At 34.4% G+C, this 20,958-nt stretch overlaps 1 protein-coding gene across 3 annotated transcripts in view; it reads right to left on the reverse strand.

Annotated features, from left to right (window-relative positions):
- Positions 1-20,958, reverse strand: part of LOC136026608 (condensin complex subunit 1-like) — a 57,591-nt gene that overhangs the window by 28,911 nt on the left and 7,722 nt on the right. For all 3 annotated transcript variants that reach the window (XM_065703332.1, XM_065703330.1, XM_065703331.1), the window contains exons 3-6: positions 19,607-19,768; positions 14,095-14,215; positions 9,868-10,179; positions 3,968-4,768 (exon numbers count right to left, since the gene is read on the reverse strand). In XM_065703332.1, coding sequence (XP_065559404.1) covers positions 3,968-4,768; positions 9,868-10,179; positions 14,095-14,215; positions 19,607-19,768 — 1,396 coding nt within the window. The remainder of the gene's footprint in view (positions 1-3,967; positions 4,769-9,867; positions 10,180-14,094; positions 14,216-19,606; positions 19,769-20,958) is intronic.

The following is a 20,958-nucleotide window of genomic DNA, read 5'->3' on the forward strand; positions in this document are numbered from 1 at the left end:
CATTCCGTAAGAAACTACATTACGAAGATCTTTTTCCATTTGGTATCATTTTCACGCTCGTTCAAATGATCTACATGAAGACTCAATACACTCTTTATTGCTTATCAACACATAGTTTAATTTAATCCTTAGCGAAACGTTAACACCTCTTCCGAGAGGAAAATTACCCTATCCGACTGTGTTTCCTCTATATTTACCCTCTGTGTTACCAAAGATCTCTATATTCATTCCAATTCAGCACAAACAGACAGGTAGGATGTTGGAGTTAACCCAGACCCCTACATTTGGGTAGTATCATCCCACCCATGAATTTTTACTGCCATTAACTGAGTAAAAAAATAGGCTGATACTAGAATCCATGTTCATTTGCATTGGTGTTGCCTATCACTGGCTGATAATTTCCTCTTTTCTTATAGACTCTGTCCGTAATGGTCGTTCTCCAAGTAAAACTAGTGGATGTCTCAAGGATCTATCAAGGGATCTATCTAGTGGATGTCTCAAGGATCTATCAAGTACACCAGAAACTGTCTGGCTGATTAGCCCATCCAATCAAGCTAAGCAACTTGAAAAAATTTATTTGAAAACAACTTTTCCAATTAAAAATCTAACGAACCGTATTATTGATGAAAATTTAGTATCATTTTCACGCTCGTTCAAATGATCTACATGAAGACTCAATACACTCTTTATTGCTAATCAACACATAGTTTAATTTAATCCTAAGCGAAACGTTAACACCTCTTCCGAGAGGAAAATTACCCTATCCGACTGTGTTTCCTCTATATTTACCCTCTGTGTTTCCAAAGATCTCTATATTCATTCCAATTCAGCACAAACAGACAGGTAGGATGTTGGAGTTAACCCAGACCCCTACATTTGGGTAGTATCATCCCACCCATGAATTTTTACTGCCATTAACTGAGTAAAAAAAATAGGCTGATACTAGAATCCATGTTCATTTGCATTGGTGTTGCCTATCACTGGCTGATAATTTCCTCTTTTCTTATAGACTCTGTCCGTAATGGTCGTTCTCCAAGTAAAACTAGTGGATGTCTCAAGGATCTATCAAGTACACCAGAAACTGTCTGGCTGATTAGCCCATCCAATCAAGCTAAGCAACTTGAAAAAATTTATTTGAAAACAACTTTTCCAATTAAAAATCTAACGAACCGTGTTATTGATGAAACCAGTCTTGGCAAATGGCGGTGTAATACTTGTGGAAAGATTGAAAATTCTTGTTATCTACTACAACTGCATAATCCCATACATGAATTTTTACTGCCATTAATTGAGTAAAAAAAATGCTGATACAATCTTATTAATAGTATCAGCTTAATACTTATTGTGGAGCATTCCAACAGGACCATTCACAACCTTTTATCACGTTTTTATTGGAATAACCTTGTGAGTAGGTAGATTGCCTAAGCAATAGAAAAAACATTGAACAGGGTCCTTTGACCAGAAAACTCAGACAATCTAAATGAATTTTTGGAGAAATGGGGAAAAAAATAGTGTTAAATGAAGCTATATGATAAGCAACTAGCACAAGCTAAAAAAAAATTGAGCAGATGACAAAGACAATGGCGCTAAGTGAAGCTACATGGATGGACAAGAAACTAGTACCATCACATTTTTCTTTATAAAATTGAAAAAAAGTGCTTTATGTTGCTTGAAACAAAGATCTGACAAACCTTCGGCGTACTGCAGTTGTGTTTCATTAAATAAATTGCTACCGCTATTAAATATCGGAGAAAATGTTACTTAAGATCCGAATAAATTTAATTTACAGCTGCTAAAAATAAATAGTTTTTGGTGCTGATGCTGGACAACCAGTTAAGATTAGGCCCTCATTCAAGCATGTTTGTTGTAGTTCGAATAAGGAAGGTACTCCTTTCCTTTTGTTTTTCCTTCTCTTCTTTTGCAATTTTTTTGGAAATACTGGCTTACTTCTCTCCTTGTTGATTGTTCATTTCTTTTTCTTTTTTTTTTTATCTCAGAACTCTTTAAGAACCTTTTTAATACATAGTAAAACCTCAGAGACTCCATCGAAACCATTTTCTACGATTTAATCAGCCTTCCTCCCCCATCCCCAATCTCAAAGTCACTCCTCCCCCAAGTATATTGCCTCGGTCCCCCCAGCCATAAAACAAAACAAGGCAGATTTTCCAAAACCCTAAAGTAGATCCATCCTCCTGCGCAGGTATTTCTGTAAAAGATATTACCTGAGCAAACACTAAAAAAAAAAAAAAAATAAAAAAAAAAAAAATAAATAAAAAAAAAAAAAAAAAACGGATAAAAGTCAAGTCACAATGAAAAATGAAGTCAAAATTAAATGAGCATTTGTGTTGTTTATGGCTGAATCACTGAATGTATACATGGGTGATACTGAAGAAACTTTTAAAATTAGTCTGACATTAAAAAATTGAAAGCACTCTTGCGGGACATTTTGTGTGGAACAGGAAAATTACATCCATCCCCTCAACAAAAAATTGGGAGAACTAGTTTCTTTTGGTTATTTAACTTCATAGTTCTACGTGGAAATGCTAATGAAAATGTAATATTGCCTATAAACCACTAATTTTGAAATGGCAAAAGAAAATGTTAGAAAACCATGGTTTTCAGGCATGAATAGACGCAAGAAAGATGTTAACTATTCGTAAGATATTCGTTAAGATGGATTTAAAGCTAAAACCCCACAGTTGAATCAGGAACGCCTCGACGTGGCATCTATGTAGATTTTCTAATAGTACATGTATAACCCTCCATCAGAGGAGCTATCAAAGCTCGTTCCTAATAGAACAAAGTCCTTGCGTCCAACTTACCGAGGTACAGTTCCTTAGGACTACCTTGAGCAGGGTACTCCCCGCCAAGAATATCTAAAAACGAGTTATGACGGACGATAGGTTGACACATTGAATAGATTGCCGGTATAGGTAATCCCAGAAAATCTTTCCCTTGACACGTTCAAGAGAAGCTATAACGAATACCTCTTGTCAGAAAATGAGGTAATTGCCAGGACTAGCGGCAAATCATCATCTGTGATGGAACCGTTCAGCCAGTAATATATATATATATATATATATATATATATATATATATATATATATATATATATATATATATATATATATAACGATCCTAACGTTATCGTAAAATAACCATCCTAAGATGGAATGCAACGTAAACCTCAAATGAATGATCAATTAAAATACAGATATTCTTTAAGACGGATCTTTACGTTACCCTCAAATAAATGATTATTGGAAGTACAGGTATTCGTTAAGATGGACCTTAATGTTATCGTAAAATAACGACCTTAAGATAGTCTTTTACCTAAGATAGTAAAAAAAATGACCCAGCCAATTACCGACCTTTATTCTTTCTTCTTTTTTTCCAAAATTTATGAGAAGGTACTTCATAAACTAATGTATAACCATCTTCAAGAGCAGTACATACTTTGCGAAACGCAGTTCGGTTTTCTGATAGGACTTTTAACGGATCTAGCCATCCTAAAGTTAGGTGATCGGGTAAATGATGCATTTCATAAAGGCCTAATTTCTCCAGCATTATTTTTAGATATTAAAAAGGCATTCGATACTATTGATCATGATAAGTTGTTATATATTCTTAAATCAAATGGGATAGATAATGCCCTAGCCAAGCACTCATTTCGTGCTTTTCTGGCTGGAATGTCATATTCTGAAGATTTTTGCGTTTAAATAAATAAATATGGAATGGAATGGAACTTCACGTAAACCTCAAAGGAATTATTAATGAAAATACAAATATTCGTTAAGTTGAGACTTAACGTTATCGTAAAAAAAAAACGATCCTAAAATGAAACGAAAATTAAACCTAAAATGAATAAAAAATGTAAATGCAGATATTCGTTAAGATGGATTTTAACGTTATTGCAAAATAGAATCCTAATATAAAACGAAAAATAGCTTAAAATCAATAGAAATACCTGCACTTTTCGGAGACTTCTATCAGTGCATGACAGAAGACTGATACAATAAGCCAAATCTCTCCATTGTCTTTCCATCCGAGCAACACTTAGCCTATACAGCAGCTTTTCAACCAATGAATCACTCTGCCTTTCTTTCTGAATTAGGCCTATAATGAAACTTAAAACAGTCTGAAAATCATCTTCAGGAACACCAGCATCCGGATCTGACATACGTGATATGATGTCTGGCATCACATTGTAAAGTGAATTCCCCTTTTGAGCCAACTCAGTGAAGAAAAGCTTACTTAAACCAGATATTTTAGAATCAGTGTCAATTATACACATAGCCATATCAGAGATTTGGCCTTTTACCTTGACCATGTCATTAAGTATTAGGTGAGTCAAAACTGTCAATGTAGTTTTCCGTACATAATTTGAGTTATCACGAAGTCGCGCGTAGATACGTGGCGTCCATGGTTCAATCAGGTTGGGGAAGCGAAAACTCATATCTCCTAATGCGATAATTATATTGCCACGAATTGTAGGTTCTGTTGTACGCTCAAGTATAGTAAACAGAAGCTGCAAGTGAAGATCACAATATTTCCATGAAACTAGCATACACTTGGCTAGGCTTAAGGTTGCAGATGTACGCAAATCTATATCAGAATATTTCCCAGGATTTAAACAAACTTGAACCAATAATGCCATTCCTTTACCAAGGATGGAATCCCCAAGTACAACTTCATTCTCACAAACAGCTCTTATGAATTCTGCTTCCGCATCGTCGGCCACAGCTCCCATTATTTCATCTTCATCTTCCTAAATAAAATTCAAGTTGAAAAGAAACAAGTTATAATGAATATGAGGCATTCTTATCATAAAATCCTTACACAGTCTTAATAAAGCACGAACAATCTACATTAAAACTAAATTCGGAATCAAGTGTAATGTTTGAAAAAATCCCTTAATCCTCATGAAAATTTCCAAAACTTTTATTTTTCACCTCATCCCGAATTTTAATTTTAAAAAAATTTGAGACATTTTATTACTAATAATGGATCAAAAGACAAAAAAGGAGGCTTTGAAATATTTCCTACCAAATTCCTTCTCTAAACATCAGCAAGTCTAAGGATAAACCTGCGTCTAAAAAAATAAAATTAAATGCCCCTTCTAACAAAAATTTAACTCCGAAAGAAGACTCCTAACATTAAAAGACTCCAAAAAAGGAGGTGTAGAGACATTTCCTACCAAATTCCTTCTCTAAACATCAGCAAGTCTAAGAATAAACCTGCGTCTAAAAAAATTAAATTAAATGCCCCTTCTAACAAAAATTAAACTCCAAAAGAAGACTCATAACATAAAAAGACTCCAAAAAAGGAGGTTTAGAGACATTTCCTACCAATTCCCTTCTTTAAGCATCAGCGAGTCTAAGCGTAAACCTGCTTCTAGTAAAATAAAATTAATGCCCTTTCTAACCAAAATTACAACAAGAGGGGGCAGGAATTTCAAGAAATCTTTTCCTCATAGACTTTAGTCCCATTTTTAGTCATGTCAATAAAACTTGAATATCTAAGCAATTTTGAAGACTCCAAAAGAAGGAGGCATAGAGACATTTCCTACCAAATTCCTTATCTAAACATCAGCGAGTCTAAGCGTAAACCTACGTCTAGTAAAATAAAATTAATGCCCTTTCTAGCCAAAATTACAACTAGAGGGGCAGGAATTTCAAAAAATCTCTTCCTCATAAACTTTAGTCCCATTTTTAGGAAATTAAACTAACGAAAATTAAACTCCAAAAGAAGACTCCTAACGAAAAAAGAATCCAAAAAAGGAGGTTTAGAGACATTTCCTACCAAATTCCTTGTCTAAACATCAGCGAGTCTAAGCGTACACCTGCGTCTAGTAAAATAAAATTAATGCCCTTTCTAACCAAAATTACAACAAGAGGGGCAGGAATTTCAAAAAAAATTTTCCTTATAAATTTTAGTCCCATTTTTAGTCATCTCAATAAAACTTGAATATCTAAGCAATTTTGAAGACTCCGAAAGAAGGAGACTTAGAGACATTTCCTACCAAATTCCTTCTCTAAACAACAGCGAGTCTAAGCGTAAGCGTCCTTCTTGTAAAACAAAATTAATGGCCCTTCAACTCAAGATTGTAACTACAGGGATAGATTTCAAGTCCCTTTTTCCCAAATAAAACGATCTTTATTTTTAATCCCATCTCTATCAATTTGTTATAATTATCTATCCGCAGAATTCACTAACATTAATCCATGCATACGAGAAGAAATTGACACAATGTGTGTATCAATTGTCGCAAGTCAACTCCCCAAAAAAATGGGGCTTATGCCTATTCTATCAAAAATCACGAACCCCTTCTTGAAATGAGAAATAGAACATTTAGGAGATCTAGGTAGATTATACTATAAGATTCAGTGATAGATAATAGGTATAGATGGAGAACATAAGAAGATATATAAGGTAGATAAATAAGTGATAGATAAGGTCACCCATGCATCCTTATTTTTCGATAATCTTGAGCGGTAATTAGAGTGATGTGAGAGCCCCTGAAGAAATTGTGATTCCATAATTGGAAATAGGCCTATACTAATGGAAGAATGGAATGATGGCTAATTGAAATGAATGACAATAACGAAAATTGCATCCATGTTTCTTCTCCAGACTGCATAAGCCGCAGCCATAAAACCAAGTCTTAGAGCCTCCTACTAAAGCCAATTGCCCGTCCATTCTTTGGTTTTTGGGCGGTTTTCCCTTGCATTCATCTCTTGTTTCTTCTTTAATTTCTCTTTCTTAAAATTCTGGTTTTTATCTTTTTTTCTCACATTTTCTCTTTCTTTCCAATAATGAAAATAAGATAATTGAAAAAACACACCTACAAGCAAAACTCGTTGAATTTAAATTTTATGTAACTAAAAAACAAACAACAGTACCAGTGTACCACTATTTTACAGTACCAAGGGCAGTTAAAATGAGACACGACCTTTCTAATATATATATATATATATATATATATATATATATATATATATATATATATATATATATATATATATATATATATATATATATATATATATATATATTTCATTTTCACAGATCAATGCGACAACACTTACGAAAATGAGGTACTGGCCTACATACTTAATAATTTTGAAATGACAAAAAAAAAAAAAAATAGAAAATTACTTAGAAAATGGGTCAAGAGAGGAGTAAAGGTTTTATTTAGGTGTATTTGGCAATTCAAAGATATATCTTTCATTATCTTTCAGTAGAAAATTACTTAGAAAATGGGTCAAGAGAGGAGTAAAGGTTTTATTTAGGTGTATTTGGCAATTCAAAGATATATCTTTCAAATATAAAGCAAAAAACTATAAGTTATAATGAAAAACCGACATTCAATTTGCTTAAAAAGTATTTTCAAAATGAGCATAAAACACAAATTTATGAGAACTGCAAATTTTGGGCGAAAAACAACTTCACCCAAACAAATTTTGGGCGAAAAATAACGAAAAATAAGATTTCTTACATCAGAACGCTAAGTTCGAAATCAAATACCCCTAATTTGGGTTGCTCGAGTTAGTTCTACCTAAAACAGCAGATGTTTTTTTGCTATGGAATATAGTCACTAGCAGTCATTATCTTTACTCCACTGACCGACAGAGTGAGTGGAACCTGAATATTATTTTAATTTGTATTATGAAAAGTAGATTGACCAAGTACGAGAGTGGAGCCCGCTCCAAAATCTAAAATTTTATTGAATTAATTGGTACGTCTTATTCACATTATAAAAGAATATGTTCTTACACCCCCCCCCCCAATTCAAAGATATATCTTTCAAATATAAAGCAAAAAACTATAAGTTATAATGAAAAACCGACATTCAATTTGCTTAAAAAGTATTTTCAAAATGAGCATAAAACACAAATTTATGAAAACTGCAAATTTTGGGCGAAAAACGTCACTAGCAGTCATTATCTTTACTCCACTGACCGACAGAGTGAGTGGAACCTGAATATTATTTTAATTTGTATTATGAAAAGTAGATTGACCAAGTACGAGAGTGGAGCCCGCTCCAAAATCTAAAATTTTATTGAATTAATTGGTATGTCTTATTCACATTATAAAAGAATATGTTCTTACACCCCCCCCCCAAAAAAAAAACGTTTCCGTTTGATCTAAGGATCTTGATTACAATAAAAGCATGGCTTCTAGAAAAAATCTTATTATACTTGCAAATATAGTAAAACAAGTTGCACAAAAAAACTTTCTTAAACCAAACAAACATTTTTTTCAAACTGCAAAAACGACACTTCACAAACACACAAGCAAACGAAGAAAGTTTACAATGAAGAAGTTTTAATTGATTGTTGAACTCAATAAGGAAACTCATTGAAAATTAAACAGTTATTGAGTTCATTGGGAGCAATATATTCCGCTCCTCCTTAAGCGGTTCATAGTAAGTTTGATCCTCTCTGGTAGGAGACGGTCGAGAGTAGGGTTAGGTGGGGAGGGGGGTAATATAGCTTTTTAGAGAGGGTAAGAAAACTAGAGCTCAGAGCTTTGTTGTCAATTACTGGTGGGATTATCAGGAAAAACTATAAAACTAAAAAATAAGATACTAAAAGCATACAGTTTAGTTTCTTAGAGAGAGGGAGGGGGGGCTCAGAGATTCATTTTCCATTACTTTACATTATAAAGCCCCTGTTTGATGAGTGATCATATAAAAAGGAATTATGTTTTGTTATAACGATTTCGGTCTTTTAATACATTACATTCCGCATTTCTTTGCATTATTTTTTTTTTTCACATTTTATTTTTCTAAATTATTTTTTTTATATTCCACAGTATAGTGTCTCGCCATTTGTTAACAAATTTTAGGATGAGGCGTTAAAATTCCAGAGAAAGCATTTATGCACTTGTTTAAGCATACAAGTCCTTTTATACGTGGAATTATGGATGACACGGTGGGTCTTATGACAGATGAGTGTGAAGAGTCGAGTGAGTTGCAACAAGAATGGGTGGAAATTTTAGGTTTGATCAAAGTTGGCTGGACAGTATACTGAGAGGAGAGTCTTTAGCGAGTGTGGAAGGATTAACACGATTTTTTAGACTTGCAATAGATTTGCAAATTTTTTAGACTCAGGAAAAACTATAAAACTAAAAAATAAGATACTAAAAGCATACAGTTTAGTTTCTTAGAGAGAGGGAGGGGGGGCTCAGAGATTCATTCTCCATTACTTTACATTATAAAGCCCCTGTTTGATGAGTGATCATATAAAAAGGAATTATGTTTTGTTATAACGATTTCGGTCTTTTAATACATTACATTCCGCATTTCTTTGCATTATTTTTTTTCACATTTTATTTTTCTACATTATTTTTTTTTATATTCCACAGTATAGTGTCTCGCCATTTGTTAACAAATTTTAGGAGGAGGCGTTAAAATTCCAGAGAAAGCATATATGCACTTGTTTAAGCATACAAGTCCTTTTATACGTGGAATTATGGATGACACGGTGGGTCTTATGACAGATGAGTGTGAAGAGTCGAGTGAGTTGCAACAAGAATGGGTGGAAATTTTAGGTTTGATCAAAGTTGGCTGGACAGTATACTGAGAGGAGAGTCTTTAGCGAGTGTGGAAGGATTAACACGATTTTTTAGACTTGCAATAGAACGTAGAAACAGATTTTTGTATTGGTGTTATGTTTTCTTTAGATAGCGTTTCGGTTTATGTCAATTTTGTTTAATTTAATGAGAACTGAATTTTTTCCTTTGTGTTGCCATAGCCCTAGGGATTTTAGGGAATTGTTAATGTTATTATAAGAAAAACCATTTTAATTCACAAACAACACAAGGTGGTTTCGACTAGCATTTCAGAAATAAATTAGTACCAACCTCGTCGTCTTTTTTTAGCGTCGTGTCTGCTGCTAAAGACTTCCTTGAAGCTCTTTTATTTTTGCTCTGTCTTTTGTTCTTATTAAACAATGCTTCTTCCTTGATTCGTTCTCTCCTCTTCAACTCGCAGAAAATGTTCACATCTAGATGATTCATCTGACGAACTGCCACATGTCCAAACAAGGCTAGGAGACGACTTAGAATTTTAGAAGATAGAGATAACTGCCCATTTTCATCCCCATAGTTCTTGTTAATAATGGTACATATTTCTTTCAGTAAGTCATTACAGATTATATCAGGAACATCAGCCAGCTAGAGGACAAAAAGAAGTTACAAAAAGAGGGAATATCATTTACAGACGAATCCTAATGCATAATAGATTATTAATATAAAATATCTATTTTTCTTTTTTGATGGTTCCACTAGATAATATGCTGTAAGTGGCACAAGTAGTTTGTAATTTTCATCTTTTCGTGTAAAATCATCCGAGATCCAACCCTTATAACTTCATAATTCTCTTTGCTCTTGTCAGTAGGAGCAAACTCTATGTAAAGACAAAAACTTGGTAAAGTGTCAATTACGTCCTTTAACTAGAATTCAAACGTGTGTCTAGTTAGATACGCTTGTCCGGACCTCTATACCCAGATAGTTCCTGTCATGTCTAAATTTGGAAATTGGCTACAACAAATTGCAGCTATGCCTCCAGTTCTAGAGTTTAGAACTGTGTGTCTAAGATCATGGATTTTACTGATCACAAAGTCTCTTTTGCGCTATATTTATCATCTGCAACTAAGAGCGATCTTAACATGTCTACCTAACTGAACTTCAATGTTTACGCAAGTGCAGATGGGTAGACTAAGCAAGTGCAATCCATGGGTAGGTAGACCCATGCCTCGACCTGTATGTACACGTCACTTTAATAAAGATGACTATATTTCCTATGCATACCAAGCTGTAGATATCAGGGCTGTGGAATCGGAGTCATGGAGGCGGATTTTCAGTAAATTCTTACTGGATGGAGTCGGAGTCAGTATATCGACATGCCTGGTGTCGGAGTTGAAATCAGCGGCACTTAAAACTGACTCAGCAGTCCTAGTAGATCTATAAGATGAAGTGTTTAGTGACTCCGCAGTCCTAGTAGATCTATAAGATGAAGTAGTTAGACCAAAGATGGTCAGAACTTTCAAAGGACGTAGTAAACTGCAGACTGCAGACTGCAGGGTGTTACTGCAGAGTTGCCACACCTAATGATTTACCGCAGTTTTATTGGTCAAGTTTCATGGCTTCACAGGCAAAGACTCAGTTTGTGAGTCCTTCGCTGGTGAATTTTTCTCAATTGCTCAAGTTATTCAGGAAAAGGGAAAAAAACACAATTCAAAAGGCATGGTGATAGTGAAATAAGTAATAATAAATGCGGTAAATGTGTGAGGTATTAAACAGATGCTACCCCTAGTAATTTATCATTAGTTAGGTTGGTTAAAATTTACGGCTTTATTAGCACAGCCTCTATACACTTTACTGTTTTCTTTATCTCCATTGCTTACGTTACCTTACTGATTTACCTTACTGATTTTATTCTAAAAAAAAACCGTTTTTTAATACTAATAAAGTTCACAAAATACACAGTAAACGATTTCCACCATTATGTTAAAAAATAGTCTCAAGAACTAATATTAACCGAAAAGATCAAGATTTTATAAGGGCAATGAACAATGATGCAGGTGTCAAAACTCCAAACAGTTTGAACCGGTTGACGGTTCTCCCAACACCCAATACTCCAGGCATCAGGACCAGGTTCAAGAGTAAAAAATTGCAACTTCACGAAGATACAGTTACAACAAGATAGGTACTCCAAAAAATACGGCAAGTGATAATGTATGTTGCAATAAGTGAAGTGCAAACATTCTAAGGCAACGTTATTCTATCAACAATTATTCTATTAACATTTCAAAAATATTCAGTTGAATTACAAATTCATTCAGAGCGTTGCACTCTGTAGGATGTCAAAATTACTGGAATTGACGTTTGAATACACAATAAATAAATTTAGAAAACAAATATTCTTTGAGCATTTCCAGATAAGCTGCAAGAATCTCCACCTGAACAACTTATTCCAATGTTCAGAAACAGCAACGTAAAAGTCAGTAACTCTTTTACTGTTGCATTTTAAAATCGATCTTACAGACTCATTTTCTAACTTAACTGCAGCAGTATTATTCTCGTACATAGGACTAAATGACTTTAATGTATTTGTCTCATACACCATACAAGGATAATACCTTCGCTAAAGCACTTGTATCAACAGAATCGAACGCTTGCTCATAATCTACAAAATTGAGGACTAAAGGAGTGTGACGACTAAGGCATTTCTCAATTATTAACCTAAGAGTGAAAAATTGGTCGAAACAACCTCTACCGTTCCTAAAACCACACTCTCTTTCTCTTAAAACTGTGTCTATAGAATCTATCAGTCTCAAAATCATCACTGTACTACGTAATATGCTGCCTACAGAGACAAGGCTAATGCCTCTATAATTACCACACTCACTTTATCACCGGTCTTATATGGGGGCTTAATTATGGTTTTCCTAGAATCACTAGGTACTTCCCCTTCTTCAAAAATCACATTTATGATCTTCAGTAGCTTATTTTTAACCTAATAGTCACCATATTTAAAACAGTCATTTTAAGAACCTGGGACCTTTTTATTTTTTCATCATTTTAATAATTTCGCTGATTCGTTCTCATAGTATAAATCTTCTTTTACATTCAAGGTGTCACATCAATAAAAAGGTTTTTACCTCGATATAAATTTACTTTTACTAAAAAACCTGTCAATGCTATTCTTGAAAGAATTGGTAGAGCCAGCCATAGCCACTTATTGGGAAGGTTGTTCCATTCCTTGACTACTCGGTTTGAGAAGGCCCTCCTTTCAACTTCTTAATTAAAAGTATCTTGCTTTAGCTTAAAGTCATGTCCTCGCAGATTGTTTGTGTTAAAGAAAAGTATTTCCTCTGGTCCAATGTTATTGTAGTTCTCGTGACATAGCTTGAAAGTTTCAATAAGATCACCTCGGAGGAATCTATAGGAGATGGAAGGAAGTGATAGCTTTTCCAATCGTTCACAGTAGGAGAGGCCTCTTAATTTGGTACAGATTTTATTGCTCTTTGCTTCTCAAGTGCAGAATCTTCTCAAGTGCATCAATGTCATTTTGAAAGTGACGTCTTATTGCCACGTGACCACATTCAATGACAAACCGAACAAGATACTTGAATGGAGTTGACAAAAGCTGAGAATCGCTTATATTGAAGTTTCTAAGAATAAATCCAACTACTTTCAAAGCTTTACTCACAATAGATTCAAAGTGGTTGGTGTATGTTAGTCTATTATTACTCCGAGGTCCCACTCTAAAGATGTTTTTGGTATTAAGCTGGTTTCAAAGCTATAGGTTGACTTGAAATTCTGTGGTCCTAGGCAGAGATAGGAGCTCTTGTTTGTGTTGACCTCCATTTCCCCCGTCCTCATCCAATCGGCTATCTTGTTCAAGTCAGTCTGGAGTTCTTGAATATCATTTAGGCATTTAATAGGTTTAAAAAGCTTTGCATCGTTAGCATAGAGTGCAATATCTGTGTTAATATTGTCAAGTAGGTCGTTTACAAAAAGATTGAAGAACAGGGGCCCGGTGACACTGCCCTGTAGAACCACTAGATATTTTTGGCACAACTGTGCTAAACTTGTCATCTACTTTCACCCTCTGACTTCTGCCTGCCAGAAAATTTGAAAATTACGCCTGTCACAAGTTTGTTTTCCTCTATATCTGTTCCTGTAACTCTATCCCAGTTTAGCACGTTCTCAATCTTCTGCCCAACTTTCTTTAACTCTTTCCTTACCACTAATTGTGGCCCCAATCCTATCTTTAACTGGGACAAGTTCAGACGGACTACTCCCTCTCAATTTGTGAACATACCAGTACAATATTTTATTATTATGCCGTCTAGCTGCATCTTCCAGATCCTCGGCAATTTTATCCATACTTTACACTTTACTCTTCCTTAGTTCATATTTTAATATTCTCTCCACTTTCTTTACATTCCTCTTATTTTCAAATGATCTATCACTCAGATAATTCTAGAACAAGCCCCTTCTCCTCTCTATTAAACATATAAGCCTTTTCACTAATATTCCTGCCTATCTGATTTGTCAATAAGTAAATAATCAGATTCTTACTTGATAAATAACGGCGACAGCCTGACCTGTCATGGGAATGTAATATGTATCTTCCATTTTTGTTATACCAGATACTAGAATTTCCTTCAGATTTCTAAACATCAGGTGGTCTTCCTCGAATCTAAAAAAAATAACATATTATATATATATATATATATATATATATATATATATATATATATATATATATATATATATATATATATATATATATATATATATATATATATATATATATACAAAACCTAAACAAATTGCTTTCCTCATCTTATTCAGTTCAGAAAACAGGCCAAACAATACCTACACGCAAGCTACATTTTCTCCTTACATCTTAATTTGATTCAAGCCCCACTCCCTCCTAAAGGAAAACTTTAGAAAAAATACTGGAACTTAAGTAATCACTTTTGAATTCTTTTTTATCATACTTATGCAAGGGCCACGCTACAGTCACATATTTAGACAAAAAGACAAAATTTTAAAATGACATTTTTTTTTAACCTATACATATTTGTACTACAAAAATGAAAAACTGATACGATAAGAAGCTGGTTGAAAATTTTACATCAACACTAAGTTGCTTCCAACTATTGCCTACTAATACTATATTTTTTCATATTTTTCCAGATTCATCTCAAAGATAGGAAAACTACTGTTCGAAGCTTTCATTTTTCTAGTTTCAAAGTTTCAGCCTTAAACCTTAACCACGGTTGGTCCATCATAATTTTTGTGCATGATGGTTGAACAGGGTTCAATGCGATACGAACATGATACATAGTTGGTGATGTTGTTGTCCGTAATTTTGAGTTGTATCCACAAGTGTGACTATAATGTGACTCGGGAATCAATTGAACTTCCATGCTCCGTCCCAATCTATTCAAAGATTCTCATTTTACATCCTCGAAAGAAGTTTAAATCTCCCTTAAATGCTTTCTTACAGCCGCTTTTCATCCCATTCGGGGATCACACACTTTTCATTTGACCCTAGCAAAACCCTAGCAAAGGAGCGTTTCATAGCAGACTCAATCTTTCTCTCTTTACAGCCATAGGAAACAGGATTGGACCACATTTTTCTGTTTTAAATACGGTCAGTCAGACGGGTACCCAAAAGAATCGGTAAACAACTCTTCAGGAAAAGATCCAACCAATACTTCTCCTTCTTTAGGAGCTGCCCCGCTTCAGAACCGTACTTGACCACTGTCATCACAGTAGCCTCTAGTATTCTACTCTTGGTTGGCATCTTCCTATTCTTTAAAACCTTTTCCAACTGTGAAAAAATTTGAAAATCATCACGAGAGCCAATAAATACTATATGCTAATAAAGTACTAATTAATGTGCAAGTAAGTTTCTCCAAAGAGTTAAGATCAAGTCAGTTGGTTTGCGTTTTTTTTTTTTTTTTTTTTTTATTTGTCATTGTCTTAAAAAAAAATCATTTATTGGAGATCTATTGATACCATAAAGGCCAAGGGGGAAGCTCCCTTAAAATTAGTCTCCGAGGGTGGAGGGAGGGCTCAAACTTAGCATAATGAGACTTTTGTCTTTTCTTTATTGATATGATTATAGTTGAATAGTAACTAGAACTGTAAAAGATAATTTAAAATACAAAACTCGTAATTTTCTGCTATAGCTTCTTCTCAGAAAATTGTTTGTCTATATAGACTGTGAAAAACCAGTAATACATCTAATCTATCTGGAATACTTAAGGTGAAACATTTAAGTACAATTTTTATTTTGAAAAACTTCGCCCCCACAAGGTTTAGTGCACCAGAAATTTTTAAATCAAACACGGTGGCATTCAAAGATAAAGAGAGGCTTATCCCAGCGATTATCTCTTTTCCATTTTCTTTTGCATTTGTTTTTTTTACATTTGTCTTTATTTGTCTCATACGGAAAGTTTGATTTGCATTGGTTCTTTTGTCTCTCTATTTTGGAAGAATATTGAAATCAAATAGGGTGGCATTCAAAGATAAAGAGAGGCTTACCCCAGCAATTATCTCCTTTTCATTCTCTTTTGCATTTGGTTCTTTTGCATTTATCATTACTTGTTTCATACGAAAAGTTTGATTTGCACTGGCTCTTTTGACTCTCTATTGTTGTGTTATTTCATTTATTTTTTCATAAATAGAGTGGAGAAATAAATTATTATAAATTCATTGAAAAACATCAATATATTGTTATTGATGCAACGAGCACCTCTTGGCCAAAGGGTTTGGTCGGCGTTTCTATAGACGATTTTACTCTTTTTCTTCACCAAACAAAGATCTACTACTGAGCGAGAGTACTTGTTCATCATAGGGATCCCTGAAAAGGGATAGCATCAAATTACTTTTTATTAATGATAAACGTCGAAACGTCGAGCACCTCTTGGCTTGATTGGTTCAACACAGGGAACATTTATGGAAGGAAGATGAACTTTAATTTAGCTGAAGACCAAACACCAAACACCAAAGACTTTTAACGATAGATTTGAAAATAAAACCGTGCTTTTTCCCTAATCCACACTTTTTGCAAAATAATATGATTTTCTGAAATTTGCGCTTTGGTCATAGTTGCTGATTTTCTACATTCATAACTCTAATTGTAAAATTCTAAGTTCTTTAAACCTTAGATTCTAATTCTAAATTCTAGAATTCAAAAAGCAAATTCTAGAATTCTTTATGAAATCTTTGATTTGACTGGCAGAATAATTTTAATTTTCTGAACTTTGTGCTTTTCTAAATTTTGATGCTTGGGAAGAAAAAGAACTAGTAGTGTAGAAATACTTTCAATTGAAGTTTTGAGTACTATAAATTATAATATTTCAGATTTTTCCTAACTTCAGTAACTTTTTATCTCTTTCTTTGAATGTTTAGTCTATGTCTAGATTGTTTAGTAAAAATGCCTAAGACAAAAGATTTAACAAATATTAGGAAGAAACTACAGGTGCTAGACCAAAAATAGAAAAAATAATAAAAAAAAAACTATGATATGTATTTGCGACAGTTGCATTCGGATGCTTTCAAAATACTTCAGTTTATGAGTTTTCCTTTTCCAAAAACCGAGTAAGCTAAAAATTGAAAAAAAAAATTAAACGTAAAGTATAACATGGCCAAAGAATTTTAAAACTGCTGTGGCTGAAAAACTGGCATTTGGAAATGCAATCTACCCCTCCCCCCTTCTCAGATTAGCAAAATGCTTTCAATGCTTCAAAAAAATTTCTTTTAATGCTTCGTTACAATTCATATCAGGAACATCAGCCAGCTAGATATAAAAACAAGCTAGAATATTAAACTCGTTTCGGGGGAGAGGCGTTGAGGGGATTGGTAAGGATGGTTGGTAGTGACTAAGTAAGTGGAGTTTCATAAAGGTTATTGTTTACCCATACAAGTTTATAAACGTCGGGTTTGTTGTTAATTTGCTTATTTAATAAAACCCTTTATCGAAGAAACAAGGATGGAGCAACTAGGATTAAATATCTAGAAATAAATTGTATTTGAAGGATAAGATACTTTCCTGACCTGAAAACTTTTTTTTAGCATTGAACGAGCCAAAAGATCTTCTTCCAAAGACCTTTAAATTAAAATGAGGCTCAGAAATTCCTAAACATTCAATTAAGTTTACAAAAACTAATTTTTAAGACATATTTCTAGATTAATAGATAACTCTTACTATAAGTTCTAGAAAATAGCAAATCTTTACAGTTCGAAATCTTTAGAGTCTATTGCAAGTGCAATATAAGATAACTAGCAGTACAGAGTGAAGGAGGGGGTCCTTCCTTGTAAATCACATAAAAAAACAACAGTTAATAGTTGATAGTGCTGCAAATTTTTACAATTCGTTCAAAAATAGTATCAAGTGATACTATTTTTTATACTATTTAGTGATAAATACTATTTTTTTATTTTAATACTATTTTTTTATACTATTTAGTATCAAGTGATAAAAACGTATCCAGAGCTGCATTCCAGCGGAGGGGTTACGAAGTGATGAAAGAAACACAAAAGATTCAAAGGAATAATATTACTACTTGATACTGCCAAAACCTATAAACACAGTTTTCCATCCCCATAAACCAATAGTGCCAATTTAAGAAAAGGTAGGAGAAGGTACCTTTTTAGTTTGTAAACAAAGATAGAAAAAAAAATTTTTCGAAATCTCGGAGGGGAGAGGAGAGGAAATAGTTTGAAAAAATATATTTTGTTTTATCAGAATCCATCTTCTCTTTGAAGCTTCCAGTCTACACCTGATTGTACCAGTCTACAGCTTACACCAGTCTACAGCTTCCAGTTTACAGTCTACTGCATAACAGGTTGTGGTAACTGAGGAACTTATCGGATAATCCAAGAGGACGTACTTTATCGAAGTATAGATGTCAGTAAGAGCGTATTCAGGAGAGTGGGTCTGCATCCATCTTCTCTTTGAAGCTTCCAGTCTACACCTGATTGTACCAGTCTACAGCTTACACCAGTCTATAGCTTCCAGTCTACAGTCAACTGCATAACAGGTTGTGGTAACTGAGGAACTTGTCGGATAATCCAAGAGGACGTACTTCATCGAAGTATAGATGTCAGTAAGAGCGTATTCAGGAGAGTGGGTCTGAATCCATCTTCTCTTTGAAGCTTCCAGTCTACACCTGATTGGTCAATACTGTCCATGCAATGCACAGAACTTTCGCTTCCTATCAACTCACTTGATCAGTAATTACTTATTAACTACTGTCCTCCAGTCAGCAACCTGCCACTGGCAGGAGAGCAGACCAATTTTCCTCCAGGAGGGCGGGGAGAGAGTCCATCCCAAACTTACAAGGAAATTATTGTTCCAAGCAAGCAAAAATCTTCAAAGCAGGCCAGCTGCCCGGAATAACTACTATTGGCAGCTTAATTGGGCACCAAGCCATCTGAAACCAACACAGCTACGCAAGCTCCTCCTCCATCCCAAACCTATTCAAAGCCTCCCTCTTTAGACTTTCCCAAGAAGTTTCAACTTCTCTTAAACATTTCCTTACAACACCCTCCCAGTCTGTTTGGGGACAACCTGCTTTTCATTTGGCTCTAGATGGTAGGCCAATTAAGAAGATTTAGGAGCATGTCCAAATTTCACACAGATCAACGTTATAAGACGAGTGGGGGCAGGACCCCCCCCCCCCCCCCGAAGCCATGTAGGAATTAAGTGTTTTAAGCGAGAAACTAATCTTCAGGACACGGCAGCTCGCCGGGGATAATTGAGAGCAAATCAAGTTTCAAAAAACAGATATTACCAATGAAATATTTTACTTTAGAATTTAAGAAACTTATATTTTCAGTGAACGCGAAGCTTACTGTCATTGTTTACTAAAATAGAATTATGTTGTGATAATTGAATAACGACTGATGATGGAGAAGAAACTAAGGAACTAATTCAAATAAATCATCACCGATCACGGCTCGTAATTTTAAAACAAAATTTAAACTACGAGAGGGGGAGGTGCATTTCACCTTTCACAAGGAGCATAAGCACAACAAATGAAAAGGAGCAATAAAAACAAAATAAATTTACCTTAAAGGTGGAGTCAATGAGTCTGACTTAATTCTATCAGGTACTAGCTTCAGTAAGGCCGAACACGTTTCATAAGCAAGGCGGAAATCTTCTTTTCCTCTGTCTCCTAGGCCAACACTTATTAATACACTGATGTTGCTGCTGATAGTTAATTTTTCTGCACTGCAATTCAAGATGACATGTGAATTGAAATTGTAAAGAAATATGATTTTTTTTTTTTTTTTTAGCATAAACTAATAAAAATAAATCCATGACTCATTAAAACCAACTTCAATACAGTCTTCCCAGAAAGAATCCTTGGCTAGCAAATAACAGGGAAGATAAAATACCAACAAAAAAAAACATAATATAATAAATCTACTAATATTCTATGTACCAAAATACTAACAAAATACAGTCGCCCACGTCAAAGATACCAAAAAACATAAGCAAGGTACAAGATAACTAGAAACACGAGACAATTTCACAATAATTCACTGAGTCAAATAAACAACAAACCCTATCAAAAAACATCAACTCCAGGAGCAAACGACAAAAACACAGATGAAAAAAAGTAAAAATTATATTATTTTTACTTTTCACTCAATCATTAGCTAAAACTATTCTTTCTTAAGATACCAAACAAGTGGCAGCTTCGTAGAGACTCCAGGAGCATGATTGGTCGTGTTATAGACTATCCGAGGGCTAAAATCAGACCTCACTTAGGGAGTATGATGAATAAATTGTTGTGCAAAATAAAGTACAAAAATGATAATCGATTTGAATCTGATTGATTAGAAATAAGAAAAGAAAAATAATGAAATGAAGAATACAGCATTGTACTTTCGTTCCTACCGGCGTTGGGGACGAACTCTCCGTTTCAAGACCCTTCAGCCAGGAAGTTAATTGGGGGTTGGGGCCAGCCATCCTGTGCTTTTGCACGCCCTTCCTGTTAATCTTCCCCAGATTTCCCTGGTTCCTATTTAAAACTGAGTTGACCCGTAAATGGGATTACAGAGTCACGCCACTGGCCCTCCTTCCAAACCAAGTAACCAGCGACACCAGGACTCGAACCCCAGTCCTCATGGACAAGGGATTTCGAGTATAGCGTGCTAACGACTAGGCTAGTATCTTTTGTTAGAAATAAAAGATGCATTATTATATACGAAAGCAGGAAGGTAGGTATACAACTATAGAAAAGTGAAAGAAGCACATAACAGAAATTAAAGAGAATTTAAATTAAACAAGGGCTTAAATGAAGAATGGATAGTTTCCTGAAAAATGGTCCTTACTTTATCATAAAATTCTGAAGTGACTTTAGTGACAAGGGAAAGGATGGCATCGAAATAATAGAATAATACGAATCCTAGGAC

The sequence above is a fragment of the Artemia franciscana genome, chromosome 4 (genome assembly GCF_032884065.1).
Source record: "Artemia franciscana chromosome 4, ASM3288406v1, whole genome shotgun sequence".
Taxonomy (NCBI): domain Eukaryota; kingdom Metazoa; phylum Arthropoda; class Branchiopoda; order Anostraca; family Artemiidae; genus Artemia; species Artemia franciscana.